Here is a 24,153-nt window from a genome sequence, read left to right as displayed (position 1 = left end):
TATCAAATTCATGCCCTTTAAATGATTTTTTCTCTCAGCAACAATTAACAAGTGGGTTTTCTTCAATCTTTCATACTGTATTGTATATTCTGTCACGCTGGGGTATTCTTCGTATGGTATTATATATTCAGTCACGCTGCGTCTCTGCTCAGTGGGTTTATGGTTGACACCATTGTCGGACCGTGGGTCAGTCATTATTTGAAAACTCTCCATCCACTCAGATCAATTGTTCCACTCTAGTTGGGGAACAGTGTCTATTTATCTTGTTCTTATTGTCCTGTCCCTGTGTCCAACCTGCCACACCTGTGTTAGAAAATGAATAATTATCATCTAACAGTTAAGAAAGTGATCACACAGATTTATAAACTTGAGACAAGTGGTTGCCATGGTAATGTATCCCAAATTGGTCACTTTTGTCCACTCCTGCTTCAAAAGTTCCCCAGCTTGAAAATATATCACCTTTTTATGACCTAACTGGATTGGTCATTCAGTTGTTATATCAGCCGGAGTTTGGATACAAGGATTTTATATCGCTGATTATTAGGTTTGGCCATTAGATTCTCAAGACAGTTTTAATTGATGGAAGTTCATTAAATGGCTTAAAATTCCCAGCAAATTTTCACAGGCATTAATAATGTTTTATTGTTAGAACTTGATAGCCTACCTGGTCTTCCAAAGAAGCAAGCCTTTGATGGTTCAAGTAAGAAGATGAAATGAAAGCAGCTCTGCTTTTGAGCAATGGAAAATGTCCCATATTAACAATTTAAAGAAAAGTCGAAAAGTGAAAAGCTATTTGGCTAGTGCAACTCATTTATCATTTTGCACTGTTTGTTTTTGAGAACTAAAGGGTGCAAAAATGTCATGGATTTTAAAGGGTTCATGAACCCTTTGATTTTATGGGTATTATCTTATTCTTTGATTATTTTGCTGTAATAAAATTGAAATAAAAGATTAATCTACTTCACATCAAAGACAGATGAGGTGATCTTGGATAAAAAAACAGATTTCAATGACTACTTTTTCCTTGCTTAAAGAATAAATGATGTCTTGACAGTTAAAGCACCCCTTCCCAAAACGCCCCCCAAGTGGGACACAAGCAGGGAGGGAGGTTCCACCATTTTGGATAGGTGTTATTTTGCATATACAATGAAATCAATAATTCATAATGATTAAAAATGATGTGCTTATAGAAATATATTGCACCAATGTAGCTTTATTTCCAAACTCATTAGACTTTACCTGTGATCTGTGATGTTTGAGCTTAGCTGACGCCACATTCTTGTAAGCCATTACCCAAACCTTCAAATTAAAATATGATATGCTTAACGGTAGTTGTTAATTTGCAGGTACTTACTGCGAGAAGGATGTGGATGAGTGTTCGGCCTCAACGCGGCTGTGTCAGAATGGGGGGACATGTCAAAACCTCCCAGGGTCATTCATCTGCGTGTGTGTCAACGGCTGGAACGGGACATACTGCGAGAACAATATCAATGACTGCGGACCCATCAATCCGTGTTATAACGGCGGAACGTGTCACGATATGGTCGGATACTACAAGTGTGAATGTCCAGAAACAAAGACAGGTAATGAAATCGAATACTGATTTGATCATTCTAAACTGCGTTTAGCAAAAATGGGTCTTATTTTAAAGTCTAGATTATCATTGGTTTAGGCAGCGTTTGAAATATGTTTTGACATAAATACATCGTCATCAAATATGAACTTATTTTAAACATTGTAAACCTCATTGCTGTCACTGCTATTTTAGTCACGGCAGTGATGTCATAATTATGGCTTGCATCATTTTGACTATTTCCGCTTGTTGAAATTCAATCAATCGTTAGTTTGATGAATATTTAAGTGTTGAAAAGTAAAACCATTGATTGTTTATAAAATATGACCAGAAATTTCATGACTGATACAAAAAATTGTGAAATAAGTTTTTTTGCACAATTTGGAAGAGAAAAAAATAATGTCAAAATTTGAAAATATTAAGCAATATTTGACAAACTTCAAACTAAATTTGAATCAGGCTGCCATTGCGATACGAATCTCTCCGATCTAAAGGAAGTGGATTTTAACGCCGAATATGACAACAAGGATGATGATTTACCATTTGACATTGACAATACATTTGATGATAAAATGTTCGAGAAAATGCCAGACTATAAAATTGAAGATGGAGGTATATGATATGTCTCGCATGATGACTTCAATGTACTGGCTATATAAAAAATATAGGTAATCTCTGTATGGGTTGATCATCAATGACGTGTATGCGATCAAGTTTCTGGTTTACAATGCCTTATCGGCTGCTTTTGAGTTATGTTTTTGCTCAACTTTGACAAAGCAAAAATTTCTTTCTTTGGTGTCCTTAAAAGTGAATTTTTCGCTCATCTCCGGGAGAGCTGTCTCTTGCTTGTATTCTCTCAAACACATTGACACGAGACTGATTTTTCTGTTCTTTAAACTATTATTCATGTTTTCACTGATGATATAACTTTCACAACATCTACCTTATAATTGAAGCCAGCTGTTTTAACATCTTTCTTTATTTTTATGCCTTCCTTAAATTTTTTACTCAACTTGAATTATACAAAGATAAATATCCCTTTAAGTTACCAATTTAAAAAATATTATTAAAATGTGCTAGCAAAAAATAACTTCTTTATATATGGTAAATAAATACAGACATTTGATATAACATTTGTTCAAGAGATTTCATTAAAGTACACATGTGATAAAATCAAAGTGACTTCATTTGTTTAAAATATCATGTGTTCTCATTATCTGTCTTGTTCACTATGATCCACCAAACAAACTGTTAACCAACTATTCTTATGCATGTATACAGGGTTGCGATGCCATGTAGAGGATGCTTGTGTATCGGGACCGTGTAAAGGCAACGGCTCAATTTGCTCAACGTCGCCCATCAACGGCAACCCGCTCTGCGTCTGCGGGCATGGCTGGAACGGAAGCGACTGTGGGACAGATATCAACGAGTGTTTGGAAGGTAACAAAAAAAAAACCTTTTGTGAAACAATTGATAATTGTTCAAGAAATTTGGAAAACCCTTTGAAAAAAAGTGAAAAATGCCTTAGAACTATTTTTCCACATAAACCAAACAATGTTGGATGTCCAGTTTTTGTCCTTAACATTAAGAAGTAGCTCTGATTATATAGTTGATTTGTTGTGAGTGTTGCTTTCTCACTCCAGACAGAAAGCTTTTGATTTCAAAATTTCATTTAGTGGTCAACATTTTATTTTGTCCATTGAGAAGGCAGTCAACCATTATTGATATAAAGCATGTGAAGCGATAGGTAGATTACACAAGAAAATGCAGATCACTTAAAAAGTTAAAGGTTGTTTGTATGTACAATTGTGTCGCATCAAACTATTTGTTTTTGTAAGTACATATTAACAATCTTTAACCATTTATACACAGTAAAGTATTGATAAAAAGTAAGATTTTTTTTCACAGTCTACATTGTAGAAAAAATAGAATGAGTCGAGCTTAATGTGACACTGACACTAGAAGATTTTTTAATAAAAATCCTGGCTTTATCAGTAGATAAGGATTTGAATTTCATAAAGTATCATTTTGCAGTAGTTATATCCTCAAATTTTAATATGCGATTTAAATGATATAATTTATATCAAACCTTATGTGTCGCGCATATAAACTAAACAGCCTGTGACAAACGTGAAATTTGAACATTTTCTCACAGTCTAGTTTAAACTTTTTTTGTATCAATTTAATATTCAAAGTCTTATGTTATTATCTGCGGTTTTCACATCACCTTTATATGAATGTTTTGCCCTCCATTTTCATGCATGCAGGCGGCTTTAATTGCTTGCCTGGGTATTATGAAATATGGGCCAGATTTTTAACTGAACAACAAACAAACAAAACATCTTAACAAAAAAATGCAGAAATCAAAATTCTTGCTTGAGTAAATATGGATTGCTTGGCAGATTTAATGTATTGTTATTTGCTGCAGTCGTCTGTTAAAATAATGATTGAACCATTATATTATAAAGAAAACATCGCATTTTGATGCAATATAGTTAACTTGCTTTGCATTTGCATATAACGATTTCAATTTGATTGAATTAATTATACTCGTTTTATGTCTGCATTATCAACATTTTAACATCATGCACAATTTTAAGAATTTATCAACATTATTGGTTTAAATTTTACCATTTAAGCTTTCTCTTTTTAACTGCAAAATAATACTGTCTTAGTTAAATTTTGTTATTGAAATAATTATTTCAAAGCTTTGTGTTTCTAAAATGAATTTATAAGTTGTTTCTCTCAAAAAAATGACATGTTTTTAATTAGACCAAATATTTAATAATTATAATATTTCATGATTATTTCTAAATTCCAGGGATGTCAATCTGTGAGCATGGGGGTACGTGCGTGAACATGCAAGGCTCGTTCCGATGTGACTGTACACCGGGGTACACAGGACAGCGGTGCTCAGAAAACATCAAGGAGTGCCTATCAAACCCGTGTTTGAACGCCGGAACCTGTATAGATGACATAGCCAAATTCACCTGCCTGTGCTTGGCAGGTACGGTTGAAGAAACGTTTTAAATATCATAAATAAGATGTCATAAAACAACTTACTAAACTGGATTTGATCCCTACCAGGGCCAATATTCATAAAACATCTTAGGTCATTTCTTAACTAAAGTCAATCTCTTAAAATTTTCAAAATCAAATTCAAAGAAAAATATACCGGGAGAAGAATTTGAACATAAAAATATGTATTTTCAATAAATGCAATGACAATAAAGGAATTCAGATATTATTTCACCATTATCTTGATGATAAGAGGGATGATATGAATACTACCCCAGAATACTTTGTCATGAATTTTTTTGACTTGGACACCAGTATGAAGCAGACTCATAACAATTTAGCTAAATTCATAAACTAAACTAAACTGAACTAATGGTGATATGATTTATTAGATGTCCTGATAAAATGCAAATTAAGGTTTGTATGAGGTATCATTGTTAATTTAGATATTTATTATAATTTTATAATTTGTGGTTGATGTGGTAAGTAATGCATCTAAATTTAAATGCCACTAAATGGTTTGAAAAAAATATATATAAAATTTTCCCAAAATGTCAAAAAATGTCTTAAAAAGAATAATTAAAATCTAGTATCATTTTTCAGCTTATATCTTGTCAAATAATTAAGTCGTTATTAGAGATAAATTAAATTGGTAACTGATCTTATGACACTACAATATGAAATGTTGACCTGAGATATATTTCAGCGCAATATTCTCATCAGAATCCTTTTAGGGCCACAATCGTCATAGCAGGGCAATGTGATATCTTATTATTCAGCTTATGAGCCATAATATAATAATCAAGAACTTATTTTTCTCATGATTAACAGTTTATACAGTAGTCGACTTTGGTTCCCATTGTCCGGATATAGTAGTTCATGTTTTATCTGGCTGGCCAATATCGTTTTAAGAGTCAAAGGTTGTTTGAATAGTGTGGGAAATGTATCCTTGGTAGGAATTTATTCGCTACCACCATGGCCCCAATTTTAGGAAACTTGGAAAACCGTCCCCTTAGGTTCTTAAGGGACTCGCTAATTAAATTTATCCTTGATTACATTCAGTCTAATTCTTGGTGTCTTCAAGTTTTTGCCTCGGAGAAAGGGAATTACATTGCTCTCTGGCTAGACAAAGCTATTCATTACTTTGAGAAAGTTTTGAAATTTAAATAGAAAATAAAATAACAACTACCCCTATGATTTTGTGATATAAAAGTATTCATTCTCTAAGATAATTGTTAATTTGATTTCAAAGTTTCATTTTTGGGAAAAGAAAATAACTTCAGTAAGAGTGAATTTAATTGTTATTGTAAAATAGTGCTTTGAATTTATAATAAGAGAATTGAAGATACTTAAAGAAATCTTTCATACATCGTTAATGATACTTGAAAAGAATACATAAAAGTTAAACCGTAAAAAATCTTCTTGACGGTGTGGTTCGTTAAATGTGGTTTTTGATCATTTTTATGTGTTGTAATTGCACTGTATAAATACATAACAGCCTCAAAATTACTGAAGCATAAAATTACTGCATCTTATAAAACATTGTCACTGGGTATAAGTAAGGTTTCCATGGCGATATTTCTCATTTTGTGGGGTAACGTAGCGCAACTGATGCCACTTTCCCACGCTTTGTACAGCCCTATTTACAGGTCGAATATGAGAAGATTACAAGGGAAACATTATAGTAAAAACTCAGAATGATTTAAGGATGAGTTATCGTTGTATCAAATTGTTTTCAATGACAAACCAATTTTCAAAATTTGTAACAGTTTTGGGCGATTAAACTAAAATGGATAATTGCAGTAATATTAATTCATTTTGATGTACAGATATACTCATAAATCTCTTCTTTGCTCACTCTTATTAAATTTCACAATGTATAAAATAATTAACGCTTTTACCATTAAACTAATTACAAATTATTAATTCGTTAAACTTATTTATGGCGGCTTATTATTTTGTTTGAATGGCATTAATATGTGAAACCGAAAGTATAGGAAAGGTGTAAAGAAAATAAGTTATATTCAAATACGGTATTTGGTAAATGGATACAATGTACAAAACTGACAAAGTCTCGTTGATTAAATTATGGTAATGCTAGTCACCATGTGCTGAGATTGACAGTGTGATCAAGAACTACAACCTCAACTGTGACTTCAAAGTTGTACACAGAAGTTCTCTTCCTTTAATTTTTACTTCGTTAATTTTGTTAATCTATCCCCAAAAAATCAATTTAATCATAATGAAATACTGAACAGTATTTACAGAAAATGCAGTTTCTGATCATGAGCAATGAATGTGAAAAGATCATGATTAATTACAACAACATATAGATAAAATGCCAAAAATAGAAAGAATTGTTATGTTACAAAGATAACTTGAAATGAAATGTTCCTGCTGTCTTTAAATGTTGTTACTAATTCTGTATATTAATGAGATACTTGGAACATTTGAAAGTGAGAATTATTCACCAAGAAATTCAAAATAAATAAACTCAGTTGTAAAACAAAGGTAATGAAAGTTAATTGTTTCTCTGCGTCAAATTTCCAGGTTGGACGGGCGTGATGTGTGAGGATGAGATAGATGAGTGTGAGTCACAGCCGTGTAAGAACGGTGCTGTATGTACAGACCTGCTTAATGATTACAAGTGTGAGTGTCTGCCAGGGTACCAAGGCGTCAACTGCCAGTTCGAGATCGACCAATGTGACGGCGCACATTGTGCTAACGGGGCTACCTGCGTTAATCTACGTGACAGCTACACGTGCAACTGTGTTAATGGTAGGTGATGACTGGTTTATTATTAGATATGTAACACACATATTTTCAGGGATTTCCAATTAAAAGTTCATTTCTCAGCTGAATCAACATTTTGATTGTTGAGATTGGATATAAAGATTAGTCAGTCATGGATAAACAACGGGATAGAGAGTGCTTCTTCGTCTCGTTAATGTAATGTAACACCAATACTGTGGCTTGATTGTGGAACTTTTAGCATCCACTTCAGTGTGTTGTTGTTTTCCGATCAATTTGGGTCCGAATTTCAGCCCCATTCTAAAGGCTTGAACAATTTTGAACAGAAAATTTAATTTTTGTACAAAAAAAACGTATGAATATTTGACCTCCAAACTGACAATTTTTTCTAAACCTGATGAGCCCTAGTCACATTCCCAAAATTTTGAAAAAACCCACTATACTTAATAGTGTCCCATACATGCCATATCCCCCAGCGGGGGGATTTTCCCCCGGAATTTCGATCCATCCCCCGGTCTCCCGGCGGGAGATAAAAATCCCCCGGAATTTAATTTTTTTTATTTTTTTTTGAAATTTTACATCAGGCAATAATGACAAGGTGAAACCACAGTATGTGAGTGAAACTGAATGTAAACAAACAACTCCACAAGGGTGAAATGCCAAAAAGAAACAAGTGATCAATTAATTTGTAATAATTATCAAAGGCAAAGAAATATTACTATTTTGGAAGGAAGAAATTAATAATATTTATTCTATTCTCTTATTGTCTGAAAGTCATCAAAGCCGACAGAATTAAGCACAATTTTTTAAAAGGCTTTGGAGGAAGGTAAATTTAATTGAATTGTCTTGAAAACATATTTTTTCCAATGACTTATTTTGTTTTGCAAGTGCATTACAGTATGACATGACAGCGTATCATAAAAATATGATAAATCATGACATAAAATAATTCTGTATAATGAAAAAGTTTTTTCAAAGCAAACTATATGTGAATACATTTTTTCATACTTGCGTCTAAAAATACTTTAAAATTTCACCAACTTAGACCTGCTCAAAAAATCCCCCTGATACAACCAAAATCCCCCTGAATTTTCAGCCTTTTGAACAAATCCCCCTGAATGGTCTCCAGAAAATATGGCATGTATGGTGTCCAAACATGATGTATTAACATTAAGTTAAACTAAAGAATATATTTATCATTTCAGGTTACACGGGGCCGCGTTGTGAAACAAATGTCAACGATTGCGAATCTGTCACATGTGAATACGGTATGTGTATTGACAAGGTCGGTTACTACGAGTGTAAATGTCAAAATGGCTACACAGGCCAGTTTTGTCAGACAGAGATCGACGAATGTCAGAGTTCACCCTGCCAACACGGCGGCACCTGTTTTGACGTTATTGGTGGGTACGAGTGTCGTTGCCTACGGGGAACATTCGGCCAAAACTGTGAATACAACCATAACGACTGTTCCAGCAATCCATGTGTGAATGGCCAGTGTACCGATCTAATCTCCGACTACAAGTGCGATTGTAGAGCAGGGTACGTTGACACTTAGATATAGATACATAACTATAATAATTATTGCGATGCTTTGGTTTCGACCTAAATCTTTGCTTGGTTAATAATCCGTAAACATGTACTTTATCAATTCATGAGTATATAAACATATGTGAAATTTGAGTGATTTACAGTAACTGTTTTTATTAATTCGTATCGATTTAAAAAAATCGTCCATTACGTGTCTGTTTGCATTAACTATGACAACAGCAGCAGTATAACACTATAGGAAATAATTTATTACATATTCAGCCTTTCTCTTGAACTTACTTCGAGTTGTTTGGTTTCCACAAACATATGCAGATTTTCATTTTTTTCCAAATATGTCAATTTAATCTTGATTGGGCCAATAATGAAGATGTTATCAGTGCTTATGAAAAACAAGGGTTATAAACTGCCAGATCAGTTACTGAAATATGCCCACATATTATGGGTATCATTTCTGACTTAGCCTGAAAAAGAAATGTGTTGATAATTGTTGGAAAAAAATTCAAGTCATATGCACTATATCAACTTTCTGAGTGATTGAAATTTAACATGGCTCTTCTGGTTAGTATTACTATTCTGAAATAAAAGTCAATTCATATAGAAAAAGCAAACTCTCCAATATCGAGCAATTGACTGTTATAGTTTATCGTTATTACAGATACACTGGAGCACACTGCGAGACAGAAATCAACGAGTGTTTGAAACTAGGGAATCCGTGCCATAACGGCGGCGTATGTATTGACGAGGTAAACGGATATCGATGCAACTGCCCACCTGGTTACTTCGACGACAATTGCCGTAGCAATGTCAACTACTGCGCAAAGAATCCATGTGTGCATGGCTCATGTAAGGACGGAGTGGACTCGTACACATGTGTATGCGAGTTTGGGTACGAGGGCCAGAATTGTAACCAACAGATCAACCATTGTAAGAGTAACCCGTGTCAACACGGTGCTACATGCAACAAACTTATTGGTCACTACACATGCACATGTACACCAGGGTATACAGGTGAGCAAATTATTTTTACATTTGTGGAAATTACAAACTAAGAGATATTATTTTGTTTTATGACTCTTGATCATATGACTTCTGTCTTAGAAATTACTTTTTTTTTAAATTTTACTATTATCAACTTTATTAGTGGACACTAAAATATTTTTTGAACTTAAGCATAACCATTTTAAATCACATTATATATTTTTGTGAAAAATGTCGAAGCTATGAGAAAAATATTAGGAATATAACAAATGATCTTGGAAATAATTTGCGCAGTTTCTCATCGAGACCTGTAAGAATTGTTATAGTATTTCTTTTGTATTTCCAGGTACTAACTGTCAACAGAACGTGAACGAGTGTAACAGTAACCCGTGTATATTTGGACAGTGTCAGGACCTGGTCAATGACTATCGCTGTGTGTGCGAGGCACAATACACAGGCAAGAATTGCGACTCAAAACTCAACCCGTGTTCACCAAACAGGTGCGAGAATAGAGCGCAATGTGTCCCCCAGAAAAACTACACAGATTACTACTGTGATTGCGCGGGAAATGGATTTCAAGGTAGTGTGCAGAATTTAAATCATAATTGAAGAGATATTTTAGGTTAATTATTTTTGTATTTGGATTAAGTGAAATATAGTTCTACTTACTAAGTACTTGTTTGCAAATAATATAACACAATGTTGATTTACAATGCTGTTATGAAAGACATGTACCAGTACTGCTGCGGATTTTGGCTTCTCAAAATAGTTCCTTTAATTTAATTCTCATTTTTGAAAAGAGTTTATGTATAAAGATACTGACAACACAAACAGCCAAAAAAATTGCAAAAATTAGGCTTTCATCAGTATAAAATGCAATACAATAATTCTTGTGATATTGTAACTTATTTTATTAAAGAGGAATACAAATAACTTTCAGGTCGTCACTGTGAAATTGATGTCAATGAATGTGCACAGTGTGAGTTGGGGAACACATGCCCATGCAAACGTGGACGCTGTCGAAACACACGAGGTTCGTACGAATGCGATTGCGACCCAGGATATGACGGTCGTCACTGTGAGGTCGACCACAACGACTGCTACCCCAATATGTGCAAGAGTGGGGCTACATGCTTAGACCACATTGGTAAGAAGAATAAAATATTTATAGTTTATACAAATTTATTAAGGAATTTATGCAAAACTGCTTAGACCATCATTTACAGTAATTATTTCCTCAGCTCCTAAATCGTTAAAGATCATTTATCATAATGTGGTTTTTTAGATTAAATGCAAACAAATAATCATTTAAAGACTTACGCTTCAATACAAAACATAGAGTTAGAATTCATATTGTCCTATACTATAAATATTTCGTGTTTTTGATTTTTATAGCATTTATACATAAAGAGACTTTAACTGTCTCATTGAAACAAAAAGAAATTGCGGTGAAAATTTTTTATAAACTATTTTCAAATATTTTCCGCTACAGGTGGTTATTCATGTCACTGTCCTCCTGGCTTCAACGGTTCCCGGTGTGAATATGATATCGATGAATGTCTGTCCGCGCCATGCCGAAATGGGGCCCGTTGTCATGACTATGTGAACTCATACACGTGTGAGTGTCCCGCAGGGTTCAGCGGAACAAACTGTGACCATAACGACAATGACTGCACCAACAGGTATAAGATCACTTTTACTGCCGAAATGGATATACGATAACCTAAAATAAGATAAGAAAATAAAAATAAAAATGCACGATTGTAGATGAATATTGTTCCGTGACACTTCCATTTTTACCATTTTGGTCGAAGTAGAAATGCATTTATGTAGATGAATATTGTTCCGTAAGACTTAATTTTTTCATTTTGTATGACCTTTATAAATAATTACATTCTCAGGACTTGTCTGAATGGTGGAAGGTGTATTGACGGGGTAAATACGTACCGGTGCGACTGTTTGACTGGCTTCTCGGGCACAAACTGTGAACATCGTGTTAACGCGTGTGACAACAATCACTGTATGAACGGGGCGACGTGTGTCAACATGGGCTTGGGACAGCCCTACTGCCAATGTCCTATTGGATTTCAGGGGCCTCAGTGTGCTGTACGTAGATTAAATAGTTTTATGGGTGGGGAATTGAACTATATAGCCATTTTGTTAATGTCTTATTATTGTTTTTAGAGCTTGCACTTTATCCATACATTTTAGTCTGATTCGCAATTTATAATATCGACTATAAGCATATTCATTCAAAATGTTAACAGTAGTAAAATTTTACAATTTAGTATAAAGAATCAGAACAATTTTAGATTCAAGACTCACAGAATTTAATTGTTAATTATAACTGTATAATTTGTATTCTTCTGAAAAAGTTCTTATCAAACCAAGGTATGGTATGTTCAAGATTGTTCATGGGTTTTCTCCCTTGTGTTTCCAGGATTTTGTTGACTACTGCAAAGCGGGTGTGTGTCTGAACGGGGCCACGTGTTTACAGGTGGCAAATGAGTACAGATGCGAATGTAAGCCTGACTTTACGGGAAAAGTGTGTGACGTACCCATGGTCACTTGCAGTGCCGGCGCTGCATTGAGAAGTAAGTGTTTTTGTAGTTTTCTTTTCAAAAGTAAATACTTCCCTTTTGCCTTGTTAATGTGTTAACAAATAGAAGAAAAACAACAAATGATTAACGAATATGCTTCAGCATAATTCACATAATTTACTTGAAACATTTCATCCATATAAAATGGTGCATGCTTTTAACGTACTGGATCTTTCCATTTTATAGATACGACTGTCCAAAATCTATGCCAGCATGGAGGGACCTGTTACAATGAGGACGGAACTCATCGCTGTGTATGTCCACAAGGTTACCACGGGTCATACTGCGAGGTTAAAGACAACCATTGTCTCTCAAATCCTTGCCAAAACGGTGCAACCTGTCATAACAGCGGCAATTCATATTTCTGTGCATGTCCACAGGGATTTCAGGGCCAGAACTGTGAGACAAATAGTGATGATTGTGCAACCCAACCTTGTGCTAACGGGGGCACGTGTCATGATTTAATAAACTCATACGAATGTTCTTGCCCGTCTGGTACAGCCGGATTGCTTTGTGAGACCAACTTTGAAGATTGCTACACAGGCGCATGTTATCACGGGGGAACCTGTGTCGATAGAGTCGGAGGATACCAATGCCTCTGTCCACAGGGTTACGTCGGGAAGCGATGCGAGGGAGACATTAACGAGTGCCTGTCAAACCCATGCAGCAGTGGGGCTTTGAGCTGTGAACAGAAACTCAACGACTATGTCTGCCACTGCAAACCAGGCTACCAAGGTAAAAAAATTAAAAAAATCATTTCAAATTGGCATTGTATAATAAAGTTATTAAAAATTACACCTCTCTGTTTTAAAGCTGCACATAAAATACATTTACTAGCACATATATATATATAAGTGTGTGGATAAAGAAGTCTGCCGAGATAAAAACTTTTTTTCGTCACTGATATGAACAAAATTGTTTCGCTACTGCTTAGAAGAATCCAGAAGAATTTGTTTGATATTGATTAAAACAAACTTGTTTCCTTACACAGGTCGTCACTGTTACACAAAGATCAATTACTGTGAAACCAACCCGTGTCTTAACTTCGGACTCTGTGAGGATGGTGAGAGCGGCCCCGTGTGTAGGTGCCCTCAGGTAAATGATACCTTATGTCTCTATATTATGTACACAGTTTTGGGGGCTCGTTATGTTGAAATATCTTTGTCATAACTTTAATAATCAAAAATCTGTTTAATATGTCACAAATAACAACACATGAATTTATTTTTTTTCTCAACTTTGTGTTTACTTAAGATTCATTTCACATTAATATGTAGCAAACTAATGAAAATATATAAGTACGATGATTTAAGATTACGACCAAAATCTTCGAAATGGTCTTGTAGGAAGTGTTTTGATTTCACTGTTTTATTTAAGAGATTATCACATTCTTATTTTGTTCTAACTTCCTTCAAAGGCATCAAAAAATAATACTATAAAAACAACACATGTAGGTTTCCAAATCAAGAAACTACCAAAACAGTATGTACCTATAAAGATAAAAAATAATGGTCAGAAAAAAGGTTATTTTGCAAACTTGGGATCTGGTGTCAATTTAGTTCACATCTTATTCTTATTTCTTACTTATTGCTCACAGGCTTTTACTGGTGAACGATGCGAGAAGGCAGCGACGGTGTGTGATAGCGTTACATGTAAGAATGGCGGGAACTGCGAGCTGACGAGTGCAACCACGTTCAAGTGTCAGTGCTCGTATGGATGGATGGGACAGTTTTGCGAGACCAATATTGATGAGTGTGTCTCCAGTCCCTGTCAGCATAGTGGACAGTGTTTGGATAGAAATGGTAGGTAGTTGTGTATAATATAATTATATAAATCAGACCTGGTGTAACTGAATGATTTAAAAGTTTCTTGAAATTAAAGGAAAATATTTATCTTGCAGCATAATTTCACTCATAATTTATGGTATTTTTTACCAGATTGTATGTTATTTCATCAAACTTTTTGATGTTATTATTTTTGAAAATGTCAGATATTGTTTCAAGTAAATAGAAATTATTTTTGGTAATCTTAATTCTAAAAAGAGTTAAGAATATAAGAGTGACTTAATTAAAAGTTTGAATATTATTTGCAGGTTATTACGAGTGTTTGTGCCCTCGTTACTATACTGGCATCCACTGTGAAATTTACAACGAGGCGGTAACGGCCGGAATTGGTAAACCCACCCAGTCCACCCTTCCTCCACCCATCCTGCCAACAAAGTGCCTCGACCTCGGGTGTGACTATAAGTCCGGGAATGGAAGATGTGATGTGAGTGAGACATGATGTCATCCTAAAATGTTCTTACTATTTATGATGATTCACAGGCATACATGCCTAATTTGACTGGCAGTGGGAGAAATCAAAGAGAATTTTGATCAATAGACTGGTCTCCTGCCTCCTCACCTAGATGTTCTTGACATGTTCAAGATACACTGTGCTAATGTTAAAATCTCATGGGGATGTGTCCAAATATATGGCATGTATATACAGGTTACATGAAAATTGCAATATAATTATGTAAAATTCAAATCTTTCACAGTAAAATTTAGATGATTAATTATGGTGTGTTGATACTTCTAACAATATCCTTATATTTCCTTGCTTCTTTCAGCCTGAATGCAACGTCCCCCAGTGTCGTTATGACAATCTTGAGTGTTCCAATGGTCCCTGGAGGAACTGTAACACCGAGCGTGATGGCGTCATGTGCATGAATGTGTTTAACGACAGTAAATGTGACCCACAGTGTGACACAGAAGAATGTTTGTTCGATGGTTTCGACTGCGTGCGCTCACTCGGGGAATGTAATCCTCACTATGACACATACTGCAGCTTAGTTTACGGGAACGGCGTTTGTAATCCAGGTAGGGTGACTTAAATCATTGTGTAGTGAATTAAGTGAACTTCAATAGAAATGTGTACAAGATTGAATAAAAAAAGTCCAAGCTATTGTCGAAATGTCTTCTTTGATAAAATTAAATGAAGCAGATGTTGCATTAAAGTTCAAAAAGCCATGTCCTTTATTTCAGTTAGCCCATGTTGTAGTATCATACTTAATTATCTTCTTACCTCAATTTCAACGATTAACTAATATTTGTCCCTTGGAATAACTTGTTAATTTTTAATACATGAACTATGACCTATTCATAATCTTTCTAGGCTGTGACACAGCTGCTTGTAGCTGGGATGGCCTGGATTGTAGTCATGAGCCAGAAAGGCTTGCCCTTGGAACCCTCGTTATTGTTGTGGGCGTACAACCTGAAGAATTCAGGAACATGTCTCGTGAGTTCCTGCGAAAGCTGGGTCACCTCCTCCGCGCTGTACTGGTGATTAAGAAAGAGGAGAGTGGACAAGATATGATTTACCCATACGATGGTAATGAAGCGATGGTTGGACGAAGGAAACGAGCGATTGGAAATATTGTGATTGGGTATGTCATTCTTATAACTTTGTTTACTTTAAGAAATATTACACACCACTGAGGGCCATATGACATTATAAGGACGGGCCGTCAGCCCCCAAAAGTGTATATGGACCGAGGCATTAGCTGAAGTCCATTCACCTTCAGGGGCTGACTGGCCGGTCCTTATATAGCCATATGGCCTGAAGTGGTGCGTTACATTTCTTATATTATACCGAACACTTTTTTACCACTTAATAATTTTAAAGTGCCTTTTATGTGTTTTATTGAACAAATCTAATGTTCACTTGTGAAAAAAATATCGTTATGAAAATTGCAAGCAGCACTCACCAGTTTTATGACGTCAGCGGTCCATATTGTATGACGTCAGCGGTCCATATTATTTTTTCGCGAGGTCGAGACTGGCCAAAAACATGATATGGACCGCTGACGTCATAAAAAATGCATTTTTATTAAAACACGTTGATATACGGACTGATCAACTTTATATACACAAAGAAGGGACACATTTATGAAAGGTATAATATTTAAAAAAAATTGCTCAGTGGTCGGGAAATTTAGAAGCTAAAAGTCAAAGTTAACAACAAATGTCATCTTTGTTAACTCTGACACAAATCTTTTCTGCTCTGGAAGTTTAATTGATACACTTGTGATCTACAGTATTTCTGACAAGATCTGAAACAATTGTTTTAGCTGAACTGGTTTCATTTAGATATATAAGCACATCATCAAATAATTCACGTTTAAAAGTCTCGTTAATCAGGTTGTCAAATTTAACACATTGTGATCAAATGGCTGATTAAAGGTTTTGAAAATATAGACAAAAAAAATATGTTTAATGAGCTCTAACTGTTTTTAGAGTAATTTGTGCATAACTATGATAAGGATATTAAAGATTAAAATTCATTATAAAGGTATATTGGTGGTCATTATTTTTATGTATGTCTGAGTTCTCACATAATGTTATACTTTATTTTTATTTTATAACAGCACCATAGTTCATCTGCTGATTGACATCCAGCCGTGTCTGAAAGACGGATTCCACGAGTGTTTTGATACGGCAGACTCCGCAGCGGAGTTTGTACTCGCTGCACTACAGAATGATTGGACAAGCCCGATGCCTATTGTGGATGTATCAGGTGAGCTTGGGGTCTTATATTAATTTGTGCAACATTAATACTTTTGTAAGAAATAGCATAAAAAAACAACAAATAAGAATATATACTGAACTAGCCATTAGCAGTGAAACAATGAAATTCTACCAGAAAAGAGATTAATATCAGAAGTTTATGTCAGTAAAAAGCTATATGTTTAAAATATTATATGGAATTCGACAATAAACAAATATTGACTTGACTTGACTTGAGAAATAATTTTTGAGTTACCGGGCTAGATTAAATACTATTTATGAATTTTAGAGTATTTTTTATACCTCTTTTGTGTATAAACTATTCATGTTCAGATGTTCAAGATCCTCCTTGCCCTATTTCAGGTACAGGTAGCCCTCGCCCAGGCCCTGACCCTGGCAACGACACTAAGGCGGGTCCTTTCAGCACCCCGCTGACGATACCATTGCTTGTGCCTCTTTAATCATCCTTGCCCTGGTCCTTGTGCTTGTGATCAGTCGACGCAAGACAGCAAGGGGAATCACCTGGTTTCCAGAAGGTTTCTTCAGTCGCGGAAGTGAGGCGGGTGCAGCTTCCAGGATATCTAAACGGCATGGACCAGACGGTGGTGAAGAAATGAAGTAAGTGAAGAGTTACACAGAATTTACATTCATGGTAGACTCATCTATTTCATAAATAACTGACTTGATTTTAAACAAACTCTTTACATTGTTATGTGTGAAAAATTATGTTATTTCTGAGTGCTTTTTTGTGTATCATAAAAATATTTTATAAAACTGGGTGTGATATAATCATTAATCATAAAGTATTACCAAAATTGAAACATAATGAACAATTTTGGACCGATTTTTAAGTCAAAATCGTTCCAGACTGGCAAATATCCGATCATTAGAAGCCCTGAATTATAATGCTAGTAAAAATAAGAACTGATTTGCCATGTAGTACTCTCAACCTTGTTTAGGCTAGGAACTGCCTTTGCCTTTTCATTCTGCAAACCAGAATGTTCCTTCAACAATGTTTTAATCTGTTACTATGTTTACCAGGAACGTTAGCAAGGGGTCAATGGACAAGGTTGACAACAACGACAACACTACAGATGACTGGGACATGAACCACCAACCAGCCAAGAGAATAAAGGTAACTAAGTGTGTGGGTGGGGGGAGTGGTTTTTGGTGGGGTAGGCACACACATTGGGGTTTGTTATGGTGGACATAGGTGGTGGGAAACATGGGGGGGGGAGTGAGTTTTGTAGTTAAATATAACAAGATGACAATCTTCGGAACATTCTCTGATTGTTATGTAAATAGGCAATGAATAAAAATCACCGTTTATGATGAAGGGGGATATCAATAGTTGTCCAAAAGTTTGGAATTCTTACCAGCCTTTTATTGTTATTCTGCATATATTCTGCTAAATACACAGCATATAACAATTTTAAGACTATGAAGTCACATGACTATGATTCTAATACAAGTTGTACATGTTCAGTTGGAGCAGCCAGGTGAATCCACAACCGATGACTCAGACACACGACAGTGGACCACACAGCACCTGGAGGCAGCCAACGTTCTTACCCCACCCAGTGGAGACGAACTCAACTCGAAGGATGTCGATGTTCGCGGGCCTGATGGTTTCACACCTTTGATGCTGGCTTCCATACGTGGCATGGACATGGAAAACGCATTGGATAATGAAAGTAGTGGATCAGCGACGACGTCATTAGGTGATTCTGAGGAATCAGATGAAAAATCTCCAGAAATCATTCGTAGTCTGCTTATGCAAGGAGCAGCCATTAATGCCCAGACAGACAGAACTGGTAAAGACTTATTTTTGTTTGAAAAACTATGTCTTATTTTGCATAGATAATCATTTATAATTAAGATTTTATGTATTAAATTTAAATGTGGGTCATTAGATTTTATGATATTGAAATTAAAAGCATAGTTGACAGACTTGAACCCAAGTATAAATGTTGTAATTTTGGGTGTATCAGAAAGGCTCTACATCTGAACTGTTTACTTTCATAAACTTAATATTATCTTCATTCCAGGAGAGACGTCTCTACATCTTGCAGCCCGTTACGCCCGAGCAGATGCTGCGAAGGCCTTACTAGATGCGGGAGCTGACTCCAACGCCCAGGATGCCACTGGCAGGACCCCGTTACATGCTGCTGTTGCTGCTGATGCACAGGGGGTCTTCCAGGTAAAAAAAACTTGAAAGTTCTCATGAAATTGATTAACATTACCTTTGTTGTAAATAGAACAATGTCTATTTGTAGTAGGAATTACTAGATTATGCACACATGTTTTAACAAAGAATGACAGTTAAAACAGTTGTCTTTGAATTTGAATTATTTCTATTTGATATTGTTGCAATGTAGGTTATGATCCTTAAATCTTTTATTTTTGAAATCCTTTTTTCATTATATAAATACAAGGCATCTTGCTTTTAACGATATCGTTTGGTCTTGTGTCTCCACTTCTGACCTTTCATGACAAGAAATACTCAAGTATGAACCATATATTAAGGGTGATCGTAGTCTAGTGTCTGTCTGTCATCACAGAGGTAGTTTGTTTGATCCAAGTGAACGTTGTCTTTGCTTCTCAAAGAGGGCACAGGTTTCACAGAGTTTCTACCCAGGGAAATGACTCGAGAGTGATTCTCATGAGCTTTTAGTTGTCTTCCTAATCAAGCTCAGATAAATTAGTTTAAATTAACCTTATCTCAACTGTATCTGTGATTCTTCTATCTTCATGACAGATTCTTCTGCGAAATCGTCTAACCAACCTCAACGCCCGCACCCAGGACGGCACTACGCCTATGATCCTCGCAGCTCGTCTAAACATTGAGGGCATGGTGGATGACCTCATTAATGCAGAGGCAGACATCAATGCAATGGATGACAATGGCAAAACTGCCCTTCACTGGGGGGCAGCAGTCAACAATGCAGAGGCGACGCTGATCTTGCTACAACATGGGGCAAACAGGGATGCCCAGGATCAAAAGGTGTGTGGAAGATGATGGCTTGCATTCTTAATTTTAATGTTTCTAAATTTCAATGTGGATCCTATTTCATTTCAATGAAAAGATTTGCATAATAAATGATTAGGAAGCTTATTAAAGTGAAAAACATCACCGGGTTTATCAAATTTAGGATTAATTATATTATATTTTGCCATGGGATTACACATTTCTTTCTTTATGTGTACAATAAATTTATTGTGCTGTTCCTCACAAATGTTTACACATTGTGTTTCAATTGTAGGATGAGACTCCCATCTTCCTGGCTGCCAAGGAGGGCAGCTATGAGACTGCTAAGATTCTCCTGGACCATTATGCAAACCGGGAAATAGCCGACCACATGGATCGACTACCCAGGGATGTAGCTGCAGAGCGCATGCACAATGACATTCGTCAATTGTTAGATGAATACCGAGTGACTTCCCCTGGATCTATGTCTATGCATAATGGTATCCCCACTTCTCCCAACGGGCTGCATGCATTCATGCACCCTCACAAAACAAAGAGCAAACAGCGTAGGAACAAAAACAATGGACAAATAAAGGACCACAATTCTTACTCTCCAGAAGGAGGTAAAACTGGAGCCACAAGAAAAACGAAATCAAAGAAAAAGAGTGGAGTGCAAGGAAATGTACAGAATGAAGTGTCATCAGTTGGCACCTTGTCCCCTGGTGACATTGTGGAGTCACCCAATGGGTATGATATGACTCCCCCCACGTATGACAATGTGTGTGGGCAGGGTAATATGATGGGGCTCTCCCATCCTGTACAGATGAACGGGATGGAGGATCCACGTGTCAGTTGTGCGCAGATCGCAAGTAGAATGGACGATCACTGTGTTATGTCTAACCATTATAAAAACAATGACTCACTGCTTGAGCAGCATCGGCGAATGGAAATGATGCAACCCCAAGACTGGTTACAGAATCATGTTTCAATGTCACAGTCTCCAATGACTATGACTGGTTCAATACCCACGCCGCCTTCATCTCATAGCAGTCCTTTGGGAATGGAGGGCAAACATTCACCGATGAAGGGTGGTGGCAAAATGCTGCCCACATCACCCCCTCATTATCTCGCCATGCAGCAACTGTCGCAACGAAATCATTCCCAGAAAAGTCCCCACCATTATCATATAGAAAATTACCCTTTCGACCAGCAACAGCAGAGACATATGGACTCAGCGCACCATAACGGCATGCAACAGTACACTGGCCTGTATGATAATCACCACCAGAAGGTATCCACCCCTATGCAGATCCAGCACGTGCCCCAGTACCCCACCCCTCCCTCTCAGCATAGTTATGTAGGCATGGACAGTACGCCTCCACAGCAGAATTTAACCGGCCTACCCGAAAATATTCTCACACCCTCGCCTGACTGTCCAGGTGGCTCCCCTGGGCACTGGTCTACAGGTAGTTCCTCCCCTCACTCTGCCCAATCTGATTGGTCAGAGGGTATTTCGAGCCCAGTGCCCCCTGTCGGTTCCCAGCCACCCCACTGCCAGAACATGAAGGGCCGGTCACATATGTCAAATGATGCTGTGTTTATTTAAAAACTGAATGGAGTTAACATTATGTGCTGAACTCTAATGGGCTTCCCCTCTCGAGCCGGAGTGCCCCTGTCATTTCCAAGCCTAGTTACAGGCAGAACATGAAGGGCTGGTCACAAATGTCAAGTGAAGCTGATTCATATAAACTTCATGGAAATAATAACATGGGCTGACAACTACGTGGCGTCTCATCTCAAGCCCGGTGCCCGCCTAGTTTCAGTCAGAACATGAAGGGAAAGTCACAAGTGTCGAGTGAAGCTGTGTTTCAACTGCTTGGAATTATGTGCTGTAACTATAGGGACTTCTTGTCAGGAACAAGGTGTACTAGTATGAATAAACATCATGTGTAAATATGTTATTGTGAAAGTGAAAAATGTGCTATTTTCGCATATGTGGTGCAGATATCTGTGATGAATAGTGACTTGATTAGGGGCATAAAATATGCCTTCGGGAGATATAGCGCTGATTTAGCAATGGGTATGAAATATGCCTTCAGGAGATATAGCGCTGACTAAGGGTGGGACATTAAATATGCCTTCAGGAGATATATTGCTGACTTAGCATAGGGCATAAAATATGCCTTTAGGAGATATATCGCTGACTTAGCGTGAGGCATAAAATATGCCTTCAGGAGATATATCGCTGACTTAGCACAGGGCATAAAATATGCTCGCAGGGGGTATAACACTGACATGGGTGGTGCCGATTATAAGCCCGCAGAAGATAACCATGTAACGCTGTCAATGCTCAAGAGCATTTTTTTTATCCTATGCCATGTTGATTAATTTTATGCTGCATTTCATTGAACAAAATTCACAATTATGTGTAAAATGTTGCAGCTATTTTGTTATTATTGCAGAAAGTGCTTTTAAACTTGTTTTTATGATACAATGATTTGTTGAGACAAGTCTGAGACTTTTGTAGCTTTTTAAAATGGATTTTAATGAGCACAGATTTACATTCACAAATGTACATGCATTATTGTGAACTGCAGTTATATATTTATATGAAGTGTTTACAGATTTCCGCAGGTTTTAACACTATAATAATATTACATGCGCTGTATTATATGCTTATTTGAACAAGGATTTGAGATTTCAAATTGATCTCTCGCATTATTTTTATTCTTCATAACCACCCCCCAACCCCCCATTTTTTCCCAAATCAACATTTCGTTATTTTAAGCTGTACATATTTATCCTAACACAACATCACCTTACATACATGTCATTACATATACATTGAGTTATATATTATTTTTTAATTTTTAATTGTTTTTATTTTTAATTTTTATTTTATAATACAAATATGAAGTTTTGCAAAAGGAAAAAGAAATAAAATTCTCAAAGACAAAAATAGAACATTGAAGAATTATAAATGAAACTCAAAGAGTGTGTTTTCGTGAAATATTAAATTTACAAGTAAATAAAATGCAAAAACAGTAGCAAATCATCCTAAAACTTGTTTGAAAAGTTTTAACTTGTACATGTAATTTCTTGCAAAGTTGTGTTGATTCCCAGTTTTGTTTGCATTATTAAAACAACGCCATGCCAGGCAAGTGGCTTGTGGGTCCAATTTTTCTACAAAATGTGTTTTCCTATGATGCGTCTATTTCCTAAATTATTGCAAATGGTGTCAGAATATTGCACTTTGCTTTTATTCTTGAACGTAGAACATCTTTGAAAAACAATTTACCAACATGGACTGAAAAGAACCCAAACATTTTATTGATCCTTACTTTTGATTATGTAAGATCCTTGATCCTTAATTTTTAAATATGCGAGATCCTTGATCCTTAATTTTTAAATATATAAGATCCGTGATCCTTAATTTTTAAATATGTAAGATCCTTGATCCTTAATTTTTAAATATGCGAGATCCTTGATCCTTACTTGTGTATATCGTTTGTACAGTGTAAATAAAGTGTACTATCTATTTTGTCAGATTTCATAGGGCATCTTACATTAGATCTTCAAAAAATGTCTTTTATATTTGTCACAAACTCTAACTACTGTATGCAATTTAAAAATTTACATTGTATGATTATGTACTTAATATTTAATTTGCCAAATGGAATGTCTTAGATTAAAAAATAAAAATAAGGACCATTTTTACCATCTACAAGATAGAAATGCCAACAATAAACTTTGACAACTACTAATTAAAAAACTATTCTTTCAAGTTTGATGCATAATATAATTAATTGACTTTGTATCCATCATAACTGTGTGTTACGACTTGAAAAGACTTACTTTAAGATAGTTAAAATGGACACATACAGTACATGTACCGTTTGGTTGGGTCTTTCCAATGAAGATACTTCAATGACATATTACTAAAACAGTGTCTAAAACAGAGCCAATGTTACAGTTGGACAATGTGGATATTAGTGTTTTGTTTTTGTGTTCACCTGTTTTTGTTTAGAATTCTGGATTTTATTTTTTGTTTCTTCATCATGCCAAAACATTAACATTATTCATCTGTTTATATGTAAAATACACTGTAAAAAGGTCGGAAGGACCTCATATTTAATTAGCAAATAAAATATGTTTCAAATGCGCCGA

General features: G+C 35.8%; 1 protein-coding gene across 1 annotated transcript in view; it reads left to right on the top strand.

Annotated features, from left to right (window-relative positions):
• The window catches only part of LOC128222854 (neurogenic locus notch homolog protein 1-like), a 97,852-nt gene extending 73,699 nt beyond the window's left edge, over positions 1–24,153 (top strand). The window contains 24 exon segments of the mRNA XM_052932002.1: positions 1,347–1,583; positions 2,855–3,013; positions 4,395–4,580; positions 7,142–7,369; positions 8,548–8,884; positions 9,549–9,901; positions 10,218–10,451; positions 10,812–11,018; positions 11,364–11,553; positions 11,773–11,977; positions 12,312–12,465; positions 12,658–13,206; positions 13,463–13,566; positions 14,069–14,273; positions 14,564–14,739; positions 15,083–15,332; positions 15,628–15,898; positions 16,880–17,039; positions 17,392–17,636; positions 18,060–18,153; positions 18,505–18,832; positions 19,067–19,218; positions 19,777–20,022; positions 20,282–24,153. Coding sequence (XP_052787962.1) covers positions 1,347–1,583; positions 2,855–3,013; positions 4,395–4,580; positions 7,142–7,369; positions 8,548–8,884; positions 9,549–9,901; positions 10,218–10,451; positions 10,812–11,018; positions 11,364–11,553; positions 11,773–11,977; positions 12,312–12,465; positions 12,658–13,206; positions 13,463–13,566; positions 14,069–14,273; positions 14,564–14,739; positions 15,083–15,332; positions 15,628–15,898; positions 16,880–17,039; positions 17,392–17,636; positions 18,060–18,153; positions 18,505–18,832; positions 19,067–19,218; positions 19,777–20,022; positions 20,282–21,592 — 6,581 coding nt within the window. The 3' untranslated portion in view covers positions 21,593–24,153.

Source organism: Mya arenaria, chromosome 17 (genome assembly GCF_026914265.1).
Source record: "Mya arenaria isolate MELC-2E11 chromosome 17, ASM2691426v1".
NCBI lineage: Eukaryota > Metazoa > Mollusca > Bivalvia > Myida > Myidae > Mya > Mya arenaria.
This window is presented reverse-complemented; position numbering and strand designations above follow the sequence as displayed.